The sequence below is a fragment of the Trichomycterus rosablanca genome, chromosome 4, assembly GCF_030014385.1.
Source record: "Trichomycterus rosablanca isolate fTriRos1 chromosome 4, fTriRos1.hap1, whole genome shotgun sequence".
NCBI lineage: Eukaryota > Metazoa > Chordata > Actinopteri > Siluriformes > Trichomycteridae > Trichomycterus > Trichomycterus rosablanca.
The window spans coordinates 48,190,578-48,207,858 of NC_085991.1; the positions used below are offsets into that span (position 1 = coordinate 48,190,578).

Sequence of the window (17,281 nt, forward strand, 5' to 3'; positions counted from 1 at the left end):
GGTGTCCAAATACTTTTGGCCATATAGTGTAGATTTATAATAAGCAGTAAACATCAGATTTCAGTTACAAAGCTAGACTGAAAGAAGCAAGAGTAACACTGAGTAAAAAGAAATTAAACAGTTATAAGTAAACACTGACTTACGTGCAAAATACTGCCACGCCATGAAGGTTTGGCCATGATCGACGGAGCGCTCCAGCACCCACAGATCTGGCCGTGGAGAGTTAGCAAACTTAATAATGACGTACGCCACATGGAAGAGCTAAGATAGAAACAAAACAACAAAGAAATCAGATTAGAAAGCCGTGATTTCGAGTCGAGTTCATACACCGACAGGCACTGTGTACGGAGGGCCACACCCCCATCAGCATTATTCCTCAGCCCTGTGCAGGCGCCATCAGTCAGCCAGCAGGGGCCGCAGTCGCACCAGTTATAAGGACCTATGATCCGACTTTCTTACCCTCTAACCCTGAACAACAGCCAATCGTTGTTTATACAGCCGCCCAGCCCAGTCGGAAAGGCAGAGCTGAGATTCCATACGATGTATTCGAAACCCCAACTCTGGTGAGCTAGCGTACTTTTACCACTGCGCCACCTGAGCGGCTAATTTAGTAATTTAATTTTGATCTATTTAAACACATGAGCAACAGTGCGCAGCAGAGAATTTCAGATAGCTTAGCTTGGCTTAGTAACTTAGCTTAGCAGCTAACTGAGGCTAGGATAACTTACTGTCAACTACTTTTAGCATTCTACATGAACCAAAGACAACAGAAAATGCAGGACAGTATAAAAAGGCTTTTTTTTTCTAATTTAGTCACTTAATTTTGATCTAATTCAACACATACACAACACTGTTCTGACATGAGGAATACGCACATGCTACAAAAGCAGAGAAATCCAGATAGCTTAGCTTCGCAGCTAACTGAGGTATAGCACTGCGCTCACACATCAGTGGTACTTTTAGATAAAAAATACAAATCTAAGGATTCATTTACAGCAAGCAAATTCACAAATTCCAAAAAGTTGGGACAGTAGGTAAATAAAAGATAAGATAGACTAGACTGTGTGTAAAATGTGTGTTAATCTTCCTTAAGTCTTTTATCAGAGAACATTTTCTGATCACATGATGCTGTTGGCTTTATACTATTGACTGGAGCACTATTCACCTCCCAGCTTTGACACTGAGGAGTCTAAAAATCACAACAACACTGCTGCACCTGATACACCCACACTAAAACAACACATACTACCATTGTATTATCATGTTAGAGTCATTGCAGTGCTGACAATAGTCCACCAAATAACATTTGGGGAATTAAATTGATAAATGGGGTACAAGGGGGTTTGGCAAATGTACAAAGCAATAGATGGACAACACTAGATAACAGACAGACAGATAGATAGACAGATAGACAGACAGATTGATAGACCGATAGACAGATAGATAGATAGATAGATAGATAGATAGATAGATAGATAGATAGATAGATAGATAGATAGATAGATAGATAGATAGACAGACAGATCACAGATAGACAGACAGATTGATAGACCGATAGATAGATAGATAGATAGATAGATAGATAGATAGATAGATAGATAGATAGATAGATAGATAGATAGATAGATAGACAGACAGACAGATCACAGATAGACAGACAGATTGATAGACCGATAGATAGATAGATAGATAGATAGATAGATAGATAGATAGATAGATAGATAGATAGATAGATAGATAGATAGATAGATAGATTTTTGATTATTGATACTGTATTAATATTTTCCTGTGGCAGGAATTAGGAATTCAGCCACAACAATTAGTAACAGGTGTAATAAATCATTTATATAAAGGAATTCACGTTTCCAAATTTGCAGAAACAGTTTAGGGAAGGTTCTTTCCCATTCTGTTCCAGCACGACTGCGCCCCTGTGCAAGCTCTATAAAGACATGAATAACAGCTTGATTCCTAACCTCAACCCCACTGAACAGCTTTGGAATGAACCGGAACATCAACTGTGCCCAAATACAAATGCTGTTTAGATTGAATGGCCACAAATTTCCACAGACAACTTTAAAGTCTCAGAAGAGAGGCTGTTGTTACGGCCGAAAAGATCACATAGAGGTCACTCTGTTTTAAAAGCATTTGTTTTTGAAATGGGACGTCCAACAAGCTCACGGTCAGGCGTCCAAATACTTTTGGCCATATCGTGTAGGTTTGTGCGAGTTTCCCTGGGACTGACTGGCGCCCTGTCCGAGATGAATATAAAAGAAGACAGAGAATGTCTTTGTTGTACATACACATGCGTGTTCATAACAATGAAATCATTTGCTTGACATATCCCAGCTTGTTTGAAATCAGGGTCAGAGCACAGAATCATTATCAGTCATTATGCAGCATCTTGCTTGACAAAGTCGGGATTTGAACCATTAAACTTTCCACTAATAGCTCTTTTACTGGGGTGTAAACACAGATTTTAGGGATTTTAAACGAAAGTGCCACAGTTCACGGCAGTCATTAAATTACACTCATAAATTAAATGATAGAATCAATAGAAGCTACATTACACAGCACAGCTCCCTTAGAAGCTCCCTCGCAGTGACAAATATTCTCCCCCCCCCCCCCCCCCCCCGGCGTCCTTGGCTGAGAGGTTTCCGAACTCAGTTACACAAGTCGTGTTTTTAGCTGCTTTAGACTTTAGACATCTTGGACATTTTGTCTAACCGATTGTTAGTGTAACCGAGTGTCTTTAGAGTTGCTGAGTTTATAAAGAAAGAAAGAAACTGTACACAAACTATCGCAGCACAGAGGTGATCACGTGTGTAGAAAAGCACACTTTTCCTTTGACTATAATGGACAAAAAACGGACAAAATGGCATATTACACAGGAAACAACTCATTTCAAAGTCTGTGATGCGATTTCCATGGCCGTGAATTAGGTAGAGTCTTAACTATGAACAATAGACCGGACAGGGTTTTACATCCCTCATTGATGATGATCTGACGTACTAAGATGAGCCCAGAAATGATTCAGAATGCAAAACCAAGGGTTCAGATCAACTGTAAAAATGACCTCCGACCTTTATTCTGTGGTTTGAGTGACAGGATTTAAATGTGGTTCTTAATCTGTATTATTATGGATAATCCTCATCTGAATGCAGTCATGATTTTACAAATGAACCAGATTTGTTTGCTGATGTAATTTAATGTCAGAGAGGGGAGGGGGTGACTGAAACAGCCTAGCCGTTGGTGGGTGCACTCATCAGTGCTGGTCCCAAGCCAGGATAGAAATAGGAAGGGCATCCCATTGTGTCATGAAGGGCATCCCGTGTAAAAGCTGTGCCAAGTCTGGTATGTGGACTAGATCCGCTGTGGCGACACCTAAATACGGGAGCAGCCAAAAAAAAGTCCTAGTATCTAAAATTCACAGAGGTCAAAAGTATTTAGACACCTCTTATAATAACCGAGTATTCACTCGTCTGCCTTCACACACATATGAACTTGAGTGACTCCCATTCTTAATCCATAGGGTTTAATATGATGTCGGCCACCCTTTGCAGCTATAACAGCTTCAACTCCTCTGGGAAGGCTTTCCACAAGGGTTAGGAGTGTGCTTATGGGAATTTTTAACCATTCTTCCAGAAGCGCATTTGTGAGGTCAGACTGATGTTGGACGAGAAGGCCTGGCTCGCAGTCTCCGTTCTAATTCATCCCAAAGATGTTCTATCGGGTTGAGGTCAGGACTCTGTGCAGGCCAGTCAAGTTCTTCCACACCAAACTCACTCATCCACGTCTTTATGGACCTTGCTTTGTGCACTGGTGCGCAGTCATGTTGGAACAGGAATGGGCCATCCCCAAACTGTTCCCACAAAGTTGGGAGCATGAAATTGGCCCTAAGGGGCCGAGCCCAACTCCTGAAAAACAACCCCACACCATAATCCCCCCTCCACCACACTTTACACTCGGCACAATGCAGTCAGACAAGTACCGTTCTCCTGGCAACCGCCAAACCCAGACTCGTCCATCGCATCGGATGGCCAGACGGAGAAGCGTGATTCATCACTCCAGAGAACACGTCTCCACTGATCTAGAGTCCAGTGGCGGCGTGCTGTACACCACTGTAACCGACGCATCTCTACACACTGTTCTTGAGCTAATCTGATGGACACATGAAGTTTGGAGGTCTGTAGCGATTGACCTCTGCACACTATGCTTCTCAGCATCCGCTGACCCCGCTCTGTCATTTTACGTGGCTACCACTTGGTGGCTGAGTTGCCGTCGTTCCCAATCGCTTCCACTTTGTTATAATACCACTGACAGTCGACTGTGAAATATTTAGTAGTGAGGAAATCTCACGACTGAACTTGTTGCACAGGTGGCATCCTCTGAGCAACCCATTCTTTCACCAATGTTTGTAGAAGCAGTCTGCATGCCTAGGTGCTTGGTTTTATATTTATTTATGTTAATTAATTTCCCTACTGTTTTAGTTGTACAGTGTCCTTGAATCTTTAAAAGGTGCTTATAAATAACATTTGATTATTATTATCATTATCATTAAAATATATTTTATACCTCCAACCTGTCCCAGATTACAGCAAGATCCATGAGAACATGGTTTAGTGGAGGGAATCCAGTGACCTGCACAGAGTCCTGATCTCAAACCCATTGGGAACCCATATGGAATGAATTTTTTGGGTGGTTGTGAGCCAGGGCTTCTCAACAAACATGAGTGCCATCCGTGGAAAGCCTGGAAAGCCTTTCCAGAGAAGTGGAGGCCGTCATGGGTGCAAGAATGGGAGCGACGCTATATAAATGCCCACGGATTTAAAACTGGATGTTTAGCAAGCTTACGGTAAGGTGTCCACATACTTCAGAGAATACAGTGTCAGGATCAATGCAGATCAGGACTGATCCAGTACGGCACCCGTGTGCTGTGCTCAGGCTTCAGACCAGAGACTATTTTAGATTCATATACTGTGTGTGAGCTCAGCAATGAAGAATCCCTACAGACCGGCGAGCACCCGATGGAGACTCGGAGCCAGACAGTTGCTGCCCCCGGAGCCGGGTACTAAAGTGTCAGGAAAAAATGCAGCCTTTAAAACAATGAGAGCAGCTTTGGCGTCTCTGTGAGAGACAGGTGGCGGGCACTACGGTCACGAGAGGGCATGGATATTGTTTTTGGTTCTTTTCACACTCTGGTATCTAGAACTGTACAATGAACCTATAAACACCCCCAATAACCAATGAGCTACATGCTTTAAGGACAATATTCGGCATTGAACCTAGTCTCATAAGGCCAGACTATCTCTAGTAAGACTAAACATTTGAGCAAAAGTATATGGACATGTAACCACGAGCTTGTTGTATATGCCTTTCCAAAAGCATGGGCATGAATATAGTGTTGGCCTATAGAAAATCACTGGGACGCCGCTCAGGTGGCGCAGCGGTAAAAACACACGCTGGAACCAGAGCTGGGAACTTGAATACATCGTATCAAATCTCAGCTCTGCCTGCCGGCTAGGCTGAGCGGCCACATGAACAACGATTGGCCTGTTGTTCATATAGGGGTGGAATTAAGCCGGATGTGGTCTCTCTCCCATGACTGGTGCAATTACGACCTCTGCTGGCTGATTGATGGCGCCTGCACAGAGACGAAAAAAGAGTGCTGTCAGGGTGTGTCTCTCCGTACACAACGCTGAGCTGCACTGCACTCGTCAAAGTGTAGGTGACAAGATGCACACGGCTGCTGCCCACGTGTCGGAGGGGGCGTGGGTTCGCTTCGTTCTCCTCAATCAGAGTGGGGATCAGTATTGGTGGAAAGGAAGCATGATGCAATCGGGCAGTTAGAGGCGCTAAAAGGGAGAAAAGGGGAGCATCTTTTTTTTGCATAAACAATATATATATATATTTAAAAGAAAACCACTGGGACGATTTGAATGCTGACTGTGAGCAAGGCCTTCTTGTTTAACTGGGTGCCTGAATTCACAAGTGCCCTTTTGACTTCAAAGGATCAAATTCAGGTTTAGGATAAAATTCTGGATAAACCCACAGGTGCCACCATATGAATGCCCATGGTGTTAGAATATGATGTCCAACAAGCTCATCGTATGGTGTGCAGATACTTTTGACCATATAGCGTACATCTGGGCAAAGTCTTTATGAAAGTCGGATTCTAACAGTGCTGAGCTCACAAACGTCCTATACGTCGTCACACATGAAGAGTTTAATCTGCAAAACAAACAAAACATCATTTCCGTCCTTTTCAGAAACGGGCGTGTCACTTTCCGTTCCCTCTGATTTAGTTTCATGCACTGGTGTGTATTTTCTGCTTCCCTTGTTGTGTGTGAGAGCATGGCGTTTATCTCTCATGCTAATCTCGCTGATAATATGATAAAATAATGACTGAAAGGGTCAGTTTATTTAGCGTACGTTTTCTCCGACCGTACGAGCTCAGTTGGGATTTTAGCTTCTGAACAATGAAAATATAAATATCGTACATTTATTCAAAAGTATCTGAACAGTTATGAGCTACAAATTATTTCACCTACACTGTCTTTTTTGTAGCCATAACAGAGCTTAAGACAGGCGGAAACTGTTTCCACAGAGCACAAGTGATTTCCTGGCTGCGTCCTGAATCTCATTCTGTGTGCTAAATAGTGTGTACCAATACAATGAGTAGAGCGCTAATTAGAAATACTATTTAGTACGAGGGCGGCACGAGGCTCAAGAAGGTCCGGGGTTCGATCCCTAGGCGGGGTGGTCCGGGTTTGCATGTTCTGCGTGGGTTTCCTCCGGGAGCTCCGGTTTCCTCCCACAGTCCAAAAACATGCAGTCAGGTTAATTGGAGACACTGAATTGCCCTATAGGTGAATGTGTGTGTGTGTCTTTTTTTTTTTTTTTCTTTTTCTCCCACTTTAGCGCATCCAAATATTACCAGTCAATCATCCTCTCACTAATGCTGGTCCCTGCTCCTGATTGGGGAGGACGAGGCTGCTCCACGCCCCCTCCGACACGTGCACAGCAATCGAACATCTCATCACCTACACTTGACGAGTGCAGTGCAGTACAGCGCTGTGTACGGAGAGCCACACCCTCTACCGCACTCCTTTCCCATCTCCGTGCAGGCGCCACCAACCAGCCGGCAGAGGTCGTAATCGCACTAGTCTGAGAGAGAGTCCCCATCCGGCTTAATCCCGCCCCTATCTGAACAACAGGCCAATCGTTGTTCATGTCGGGATTCGATACGATGTATTTGAGATCCCAGCTCTGGTGAACAGCGTGTGTTTTTACCACTGCGCCACCTGAGCGGTGTGGGCAGCCATTTTTGAGTATGCAAACGATGCACACTTGCGGTCCGCTAATGTATCCCATAATTCAACTGAAGCTGATAGATGGTGGAAAGCAGAGAGTCGGCTGTTTACAAGTGTAAGTAAGACTACAATTAATAATGTTATGATTAAGTCATCCCCAAACTGTTCCCACAAAGTTGGGAGCATAAACTTGTCCAAAATCTCTTGGTATGCTGAAGCATTATGAGTTCCTTTCACTGGAACTGAGGGGCCGAGCCCAACTCCTGAAAAACAACCCCACATCATAATCCCCCCTCCACCAAACTTTACACTCGGCACAATGCAGTCAGAGGAGTACCGTTCTCCTGGCAACCGCCAAAGCCAGACTCGTCCATCGCATCGGATGGCCAGACGGAGAAGCGTGATTCGTCACTCCAGAGAGCACGTCTCCACTGATCTAGAGTCCAGGGACGGCGTGCTTTACACCACCGCATCCGACGCTTTGCAATCATTTAACAAAACAGTAAATAATAAATAGTTCATTTTACATTTTTATTGTATTGGCCGCTCAGGTGGCGCAGCGGTAAAACACGCTAGCACATCAGAGCTGACATTTCGAACTCGTCGGTTTGAATCTCAGCTCTGCCATCCGGCTGGACTGGGCGCCTACATGAACATTGATTGACTTGTTGTTGTTGTTGGCTTGTTCACAGCATTCTCCTGACCACTCTCTCCAACCTTGGAGTAACAGGTTCAGCATGGCAATAGATGGCCTCCTACCTAGAAGGGCGCTCCTACCAAGTGTCATGGAGGGGATCCATATCTCCCCCATGCACTCTCTCAACCGGTGTTCCTCAGGGCTCTGTACTCGGCCCACTTCTTTTCTCTATCTACACCCGCTCTCTGGGCAAGGTCATAGCCTCCCATGGCTTCTCCTACCACTCCTATGCAGATGACACTCAGCTCGTTCTGTCATTTCCTCCTTCAGACACGCAAGTCTCAGCTCGCATCTCAGCATGTCTGCGAGATATCTCACAATGGATGTCAGCTCATCATCTAAAACTTAATCCCAGCAAGACAGAGATGTTGCTCATTCCTGGAGATCAGTCTCCAACCCAGGACCTAGTCATTTCTCTGGATGACTCCCAGATCAGACCATCTGATAAGGTAAGAAGTATTGGTGTTGTTCTTGATAACCAGCTGACCTTCTCTCCTTATATAGCCAACATGACAAGAGCGTGTCGGTTCCTCCTGTACAACATCAGGAAGATTCGACCATTTCTCTCCAGGGAAGCTACTCAGATTCTGGAGCAATCACTTGTAATCTCACGGTTGGACTACTGCAACTCCCTTCTGGCTGGAGCTCCCATGTCCACGATTAAACCCTTACAGCTCATTCAAAATGCAGCTGCCCGTCTGGTTTTTAACCAACCCAAACACTGCCACATCACCCCACTGCTGCCACATTATCACCCCACTGCTGCCACATCACCCCACTGCTGTGTTCTCTTCACTGGCTTCCTGTAGCTGCACGCATTCAGTTTAAAACACTGATGCTCGCCTACAAAGCCAAAAATGGACCAGCCCCAAGCTACCTTCGGGGTCTAATCAAACCCCGCTCTGTACCACGCAACCTCCGAGCCTCTAGTCTCGCTCGACTTGAGCCTCCATCCAGGACTAAAGGAAGACAAGCATCAAGGCTCTTCTCTGTTCTAGCGCCCAAATGGTGGAACGAACTTCCTCTGTCTGTCCGAACATCTCTTGCTGTCTTTAAAAAACGATTAAAAACCTTCATCACCTTTTTACTAAACACTTAGGCTGACTTGTACTTATTTACTAACACTTTATTCCAATCTTTTCCATTTAAAAAAAAAAAAAAAAAAAAAAAGGCCATTTTGGTTCTAACAGGTTTTAGCAGATTTGTGTTCTTCGACTGTTGTTTACCTAAACTTGAGAAATGAAATGTTCACTATAGAAGCACTTCTGTAAGTCGCTCTGGATAAGAGCGTCTGCTAAATGCTGAAAATGTAAATGTAAATGTTGTTCACACAGTTTTGGATAGGGGCCTTATAACTGAAGCAATTACAAACTCTGCTGGCTGATTGATGGCACCTGCACAGAGTCAAGGAATAAAGCGTTACTCAGGGTGTGGCTCTCCGTACACAAAGCTGATCCGCATATGAACTCGTCTCATGCAGGTGAAAAGCTGCACATGTGTCAGTCTTGGCTCTCCTCAATCAGAAGTGGAGATCAGCATCAGGAGAGAGGAAGCGGAATGCAATCGGGTAATTGAATACAACCAGATTGGGATGAAAATTGTGAAAAATGCAAAAACAATTATAAATAAATAAATTTTAATTGTATTTGCATCCCAAATTGAGTAAATACAACCCCCTCTTTGCACTTGAAAATCTGCTACCTGCTCAACACCCTTATGCCTAGTTCACACTACACGATTTTTGCCCTGATTTTCGCTCGGCGACTGGTCGGCGCTAGATTTGCCGGCTCGGGAGCAACTCGGCATTCGCTCGGTGATCGAAACTCGGCTCTCAATCACTAGCGACCGAAGCGGGATTTCTAGCATGTTGGATATCTGGATCTGAGTTGTCCGACTGGCAATGAGTGCTATGTCGAACAGCCAATGAGAACGCAAGATACGGGGTGAGGGGAAACGCAGGAGAGGAGTGTAAAGCGTGGAATAAGGGCGTAATATAGTTTACATCAGAATACATCAGCACACACACACACGTTTTACAGTATTTCTGACCTTATCGTTCTCTACAAAACACCAACGCTGCATTGCAAACAATATTTATTAACCTCCAACTCACTACAGAACAATCCATACTGTTCGTGTTGCCAAATCCACTCAGATTCATTTATTTTTCCTCTTTGATTTTACGCTGCACATCAGCGCACAAACTTTGATCGTTCGCTACTTGTTGACGTGCATTTTTGGACGTGGTATCATTAAACCCCTCGTCACTTCTCGCGTTTGTTTTCGTGATAAAACATATTTTGGGAGACCAGAGAAGCTCGCCTGCGATTCCGGTTGGTGATAGATGGTGTAGTGTGAAACCCCCCTATCACCGATCAGTCGTGTAGTGTGAAAGCCACACCGACTTGAAAGACTCCCGATTATAAGAGATCCAGTCGTGTAGTGTGAACTGTACAGCGACCTGACGACTTAGAAAGTCGTGTAGTGTGAACTTGGCATCACTGGTTAAGAAGACTTCTGACTAGCATATGCATACGCCCACCTCAGACGCGACTCTCTTGACCAACATCAGTGCCCAGCCATACAAATGCTGCCATCTTTCGACTGAACGAGCACAAATTCCCACAGACATACTTCAAATTCTTGTGAGAAGACTTCTTAGTAGAACGGCTGTTGTTCTAACTATAAAGATCACATAGAGGTCACTCTGTTATAACACCATTTGTTTTTGACTTAAGATGTCCAACAAGCTCATGGTCATGTGTCCAAATACTTTTGGCTATATAGTCTGTCTGTCTGTCTGTCAAATACGCAATAACAGGTACTTATTACAGCTTTGATTGCAATTCAGGGATTAGTTTTACCAATTCTTTATGTGTGGAATTATATCTGAATCCCTTTATCTCTATAAATATGCACAAAGACACACACACTATTAATACCACACACACACACACACACACACACACACACACACACACAAAGCTATTTTTGTAAGAACAAAGTCCAGCTCCCCTTCTAAGCCCCTGTATTTTGCATCTTTCAACAGGTGGATACGTATATTTGTAATGTGTGTGTGTGTGTGTGTGTGTGTGTGTGTGTGTGTGTCTACTCACACATGCAAGTGTAACTGAGAACAGAGCAGTGTGAACAAAAAGTAAAAGTGAAAGAGAAAGTGAGAGAGAAAGTAACTCCTACCATAGTCGTGCACTGAGATCCACAATTATGAGAACCAGATGTCTGAGAATGATCACATGCAACGCAAACGTGCAAAAATCAGGGACATAAAAAGCCTAAAAATGAGCAAAACTCTCTACAGTAATAAAGTAACTGAATTTTGTGGGATAAACAGGGACCTGGCAACCTCTCCCAACATCATAACTGCAGACGATACACCGATCAGCCATAACATTAAAACCACCTCCTTGTTTCTACACTCACTGTCCATTTTATCAGCTCCACTTACCATATAGAAGCACTTTGTATTTCTACAATTACTGACTGTAGTCCATCTGTTTCTCTGCATGCTTTGTTAGCCTGCTTTCATGCTGTTCTTCAATGGTCAGGACCCCCACAGGACCACCACAGAGCAGATATTAGGGTGGTGGATAATTCTCAGCACTGCAGTGACACTGACATGGTGCTGGTGTGTTAGTGTGTGTTGTGCTGGTATGAGTGGATCAGACACAGCAGTGCTGCTGGAGTTTTTAAACACCTCACTGTCACTGCTGCACTGAGAAAAATCCACCAACCAAAAACATCCAGCCAACAGCGCCCCGTGGGCAGCGTCCTGTGACCACTGATGAAGGTCTAAAAGATGACCGACTCAAACAGCAGCAATAGATGAGCGATCGTCTCTGACTTCACATCTACAAGGTGGACCAACTAGGTAGAGTGGACAGTGAGTGGACACGGTATTTAAACAACACACACTAACACACCACCACCATGTCAGTGTCACTGCAGTGCTCAGAATGATCCACCACCTAAATAATACCTGCTCTGTGGTGGTCCTGTGGGGGTCCTGACCATTAAAGAACAGGGTGAAAGCAGGCTACAAAGGTATGTAGAGAAACAGATGGACTACAGTCAGTAATTGTAGAACTACAAAGTGCTTCTATATGGTAAGTGGAGCTGATAAAATGGACAGTGAGTGTATGTTATGGCTGATCAGTGTATGACAAATAAAGGTGTTCTATTCAGATGTCATCCGGATGACCGTCTGGGCAGATTCACGTACCACCAGTTTGAGAACCACTGTCCTAAAAGATGACCCATTATGCATTACCAATCTCTATTTTTAATATTTGCAATGAGGCGTCACGGTGGCACCGGTCACAGGTTCCCACAATTCCCTTCGGCTCAGAGAAACCGTAATGACTTACTCAGAAACGGCTTAGAATAACACCGAATAAACAGCAGACTATAAATACGCCTGTTGGGGTCTGTCCCGACCCTCAACCACAGACAAAACAGGTCGGTTCCCACTAACGCCTGCATGAGCGACCTCATTTACCCTGAACTTTAAAGTGCACATGGTGTTTTTTGCTTTTGGTTACAGACATCAGTTTGTACAGACATTTTATAGGTGTTATCATGAGCAGAACGTTTCTGAAGCTCGTCCAGCAGCGATGATTCTGTAACGTGACAAACTCAGCAGGCGATTTTTTTTTTTAATGCTCGCCAACGTGCTTACCTGCAGTTACATGTAGAAATCTGGGTGTGTGGTAAAAGAGGACGAGTGCCAAGTGTAAAGGATGCTTAAACCTGGAACAATCATTCACACACTTTATTGCACGCATATACTAAGGTGAACTTTGCACGTGAAGCATGACCAAATCAGATCACGTCAAATATGAAGCGATAAATAAATGAGAGGAACAAAGATAAGCTTCATTCATGAACTCTTTAACAAGTTATTTTTCTTCCCCAAGACAAATTACACCCTTTTTTTTATTATAACAGACGCCACGGGCGGTTAAAAAGATTTCAAGCAGCAATTACAGTGAAGGGAAAACTACTTCCTGAGGTTTTAAAGAATATAATAAACAACATTTCAATCAGAAACACTTCAGAGCCACTACAAACATCCGTGGCACCACAAATCATCCCTGAAACAGGTGATTCATGCAACACTGTACAGCCTGATCTCAGATTAATGATAGAAATATAAAAGTTTGCATGCTCTCCTGGATCATTCTCAGCACTGCAGTGACACTGACATGGTGGTGGTGTGTTAGTGTGTGTTGTGCTGGTATGAGTGGATAAGACACAGCAGTGCTGCTGGAGTTTTTAAACACCTCACTGTCACTGCTGGACTGAGAATAGTCCACTAACCAAAAACATCCAGCCAACAGCGCCACGTGGGCAGCGTCCTGTGACCACTGATGAAGGTCTAGAAGATGACCGACTCAAACAGCAGCAATAGATGAGCGACCGTCTCTGACTTTACATCTACAAGGTGGACCGACTAGGTAGGAGTGTCTAATAGAGTGGACAGTGAGTGGACACGGTATTTAAAATACGACAGTGCTGCTGTGTCTGATCCACTCATACCAGCACAACACACACTAACACACCACCACCATGATGGTCAGTGTCACTGCAGTGCTGAGAATGATCCACCACCTAAATAATACCTGCTCTGTAGTGGTCCTGTGGGGGTCCTGACCATTGAAGAACAGGGTGAAAGCAGGTTAACAAAGCATGCAGAGAAACAGATGGACTACAGTCAGTAATTGTAGAACTACAAAGTGCTTCTATATGGTAAGTGGAGCTGATTAAATGGACAGTAAGTGTAGAAACAAGGAGGTGGTTTTAATATCGTGGCTGATCGATGTACTTAATAAAAGCATAAAACATTTTTAATTAGATGCTTTTCATGTTGTACCACTGCTTTGTTCTGGTCAGGGTCACAGTGGAACCACTGGGGATTTGAACCCTGATCTCCATATTAATCTGCCTTGTGTGGGTGAAAAGAAGCTGCCTGTGTCAGGGGCGTGTGCGATAACTGGATACGACTAGATTGGGAGAAAAGTGGGGGCAAAATGTATAAGTAAAGAGAAAAATAACATAAAAGTAAACTATTAAAAACATTAATTCATTCATTAAAAAAAAGAAACAATTTATAAAATAAACGGGTCTGTTTTTCAGAAAGCAGATTGATCATTTATCATTTCATTTCTCATTTAATTAAGGACAGAAAAAGAATCTGAAGTATTAAAAGAGCAAAACCAGATTAATTAAAGCTGACAGAAAAACAGCACTTCCTCATGGTGAACTTACCTGACCCAAATCCAGCATGACGTTCACCTCATTGTACCGCAGGCCTCTGGAGAGCGGCGGGCTCTGCCACCAGCGCTCTGTGCCGTCGACGGCGTTGCTCACTGGGTGAGATTTGTCAGGGATATTGGCGTTGCACTGGTCACAGTACTGACCCTGAAAGAAGCACAGACTAGATGTGAGGTCCAGTTCCTTAAAGTCAAGATTACAAACATTTATATAATCTGGATTAATATAATACGCTATTAGACGGCAGTTTAATAAGCTAACACACCACGGCTGAAACATAAGTTCAATTCTCAGTGGTGCCAATGGCCTGGTAGGCAGTGTCTGGGGGAGGGAAGGCAGGACGCTGCTCCAACAGCCAATCCTAACGTTTGGTTACAGAGTGGCGGAGGAATACAGGGAGCATAGAGAGATCATCCGAGTGTGTTAGGAACATTTATATTGAGTGACATCTGTGTGATCTTTTCAGCTAGAATAACAGTCACTCTCTGGGAAGTTTTCTCACAAGACTTTGAATTATGTCTGTGGGAATTTGTGCCTCAGTTGTTGCTCCAGTTCATTCCAAAGCTGTTCAGTGGGGTTGAGGTCAGGGCTCTGTGCAGAAAACTGGAATTTCTTTACACTTAACTTTACTATATGACTTTATAGCGCGTCCCATTCCCATTTTTGAAACAGGATGTCCAACATGCTTATGGTCAGTTGTCCAAATACTTTTGGTCAGATAGTGTAGAAGTACAACAGTTATGTAAAATGTTTCAGATCATCACATTACTTTTAATATTAGACAAAGACCCAAATCAAAAATCCCAGACTCTTACATCTGGTGTAAAGCTAACACCACATTCCACTATAATAACATCATACCAACTGTGAAACATGATGGTGGTAGTGTGATCTGTTCTGGGGCTGCTTTGCTTTGAATCCTTCTGAGATATAGGGAGACCTTAAATGTGCAGTTTATGCTGGAAAACTTCAATTATAGCTAAATTAAAGTCCCAGAAGTGCAGCTTTAATCTACATAGCTGCATCCAAAACTATACACCAGGCCTCCAGGCTACATACTGCAGCTTTAATGCAGACAGGTGCTTCCAGTACCTAAAACCCAAAAATGACATACTGCTGCTTTAATTCATACTAGTGCCTTCCACCAGAGGTTTTTAAATATATACACCAATCAGCCATTTAAAACCACCTCCTTGTTTCTACACTCACTGTCCATTTTATCAGCTCCACTTACCATATAGAAGCATTTTGTAGTTCTACAATTACTGACTGTAGTCCCTCTGTTTCTCTACATGCTTTGTCACGCCCTTTCATGCTGTTCTTCAATGGTCAGGACCCGGTCAGGACCCCCACAGGACCACCACAGAGCAGGTATTATTTAGGTGGTGGATCATTCTCAGCACTGCAGTGACACTGACATGGTGGTGGTGTGTTAGTGTGTGTTGTGCTGGTATGAGTGGATCAGACACAGCAGCGCTGCTGGAGTTTTTAAACACCTCACTGTCCCTGCTGTGCTGAGAATAGTCCACCAACCAAAAATATATCCAGCCAACAGCACCCCGAGGGCAGCGTCCTGTGACCACTGATCAAGGTCTAGAAGATGACCGACTCAAACCGCAGCAATAGATGAGCGATCGTCTCTGACTTTACATCTACAAGGTGGACCAACTAAGTAGGAGTGTCTAATAGAGTGGACAGTGAGTGGACACGGTGTTTAAAACTCCAGCAGCGCTGCTGTGTCTGATCCACTCATTCCAGCACAACACACACTAACACCACCACCATGTCAGTGTCACTGCAGTGCTGAGAATGATCCACCACCTAAATAATACCTGCTCTGTGGTGGTCCTGTGGGGGTCCTGACCATTGAAGAACAGGGTGAAAGCAGGTTAACAAAGCATGCAGAGAAACAGATGGAATACAGTCAGTAATTGTAGAACTACAATGTGCTTCTATATGGTAAGTGGAGCTGATAAAATGGACAGTGAATGTAGAGAAAGAAGGAGGTGGTTTTAATGTTATGGCTGATGATATTTTAACTGAACAGGCACAAATTCCCACAGACATACTCCTTGTCTTTGAGAAGCTTTAGAAGAGTGGCTGGATGAGGTCACTCGGGATGTCCAACACGCTCATGATCAGGTGTACAAATACTTTTGCTCATACAGTGTACTGGTTTACCTGTATGGTTTGGCTGGTGAAGCCCAGCGTGGGTCCTCCGACCAGTTTGCAGTACAGGTCAGACCTGGGTGCTCCGGACTCGTCCTGTCCGCAGGTGGCTGTGGCGCTGACCGCAGCCCCTTCAGCCAGGTTAAAGTACGGAGGGGTGAGACTGAACCCTCCCGGATCCTCGCTCAGCACCTCCGGCACGTCCAGCACACAGAACCGTACCCACGCGTGTAGAAAGATCCACGCTGCTCCTCTGCTGCTCCACGCCATGTTCGCTGTGTGTCCGACCCCGCCCCGACTGGCTCATATCCGACACATTACTGCTCCGATCTCAGATCCCGACCTGCGACCCGATCGCTGCTGTGTTTAACACTCCAGGTCGGGCGAGTGCGCGTTCACGAAGCGCGCCTCCTGTGCACGGTGGGAGTGGTGCACTGCTTCGGGCTGTACCTGATACTGTACTGGTTAAAGTTTCCTCCTGAACTGGACACGTGTTTTTACAGCAGTTTGGGGATTCACACGGATTTCTGCACTTGTTCTTTTTCTGTGACTGAATGAGTGAAAACTCATTTACATTTACTGCATTATGAGGACGACTTACAGTAGTGTAACAGTATACAGTCTGAGCAATTGAGTGTTAAGGGCCTTGCTCAAGGGCCCAACAGCAGCTACCTGGCAGTGGTGGGGTTTGAACCACCAACCTTTTTTGATTACTAGTCCAGTACCACAATAAACACAGCTAAGCTACTGCTGTCATGAGTCGCTGTACAGTTCACACTACACGACTGGATCTCTTGTAATCGGGAGTCTTTCA

General features: G+C 44.3%; 1 protein-coding gene across 1 annotated transcript in view; it reads right to left on the reverse strand.

Moving 5' to 3' along the window:
* The window catches only part of si:ch211-241e1.3 (laminin subunit alpha-3), a 116,140-nt gene extending 99,322 nt beyond the window's left edge, over positions 1-16,818 (reverse strand). Inside the window, exons 1-3 of the mRNA XM_062994421.1 lie at positions 16,480-16,818; positions 14,293-14,445; positions 144-261 (exon numbers count right to left, since the gene is read on the reverse strand). Of these exons, the coding sequence (XP_062850491.1) occupies positions 144-261; positions 14,293-14,445; positions 16,480-16,737 (529 nt within the window). The 5' untranslated portion in view covers positions 16,738-16,818. The remainder of the gene's footprint in view (positions 1-143; positions 262-14,292; positions 14,446-16,479) is intronic.
* Between the last annotated feature and the right edge of the window lie 463 nt (positions 16,819-17,281).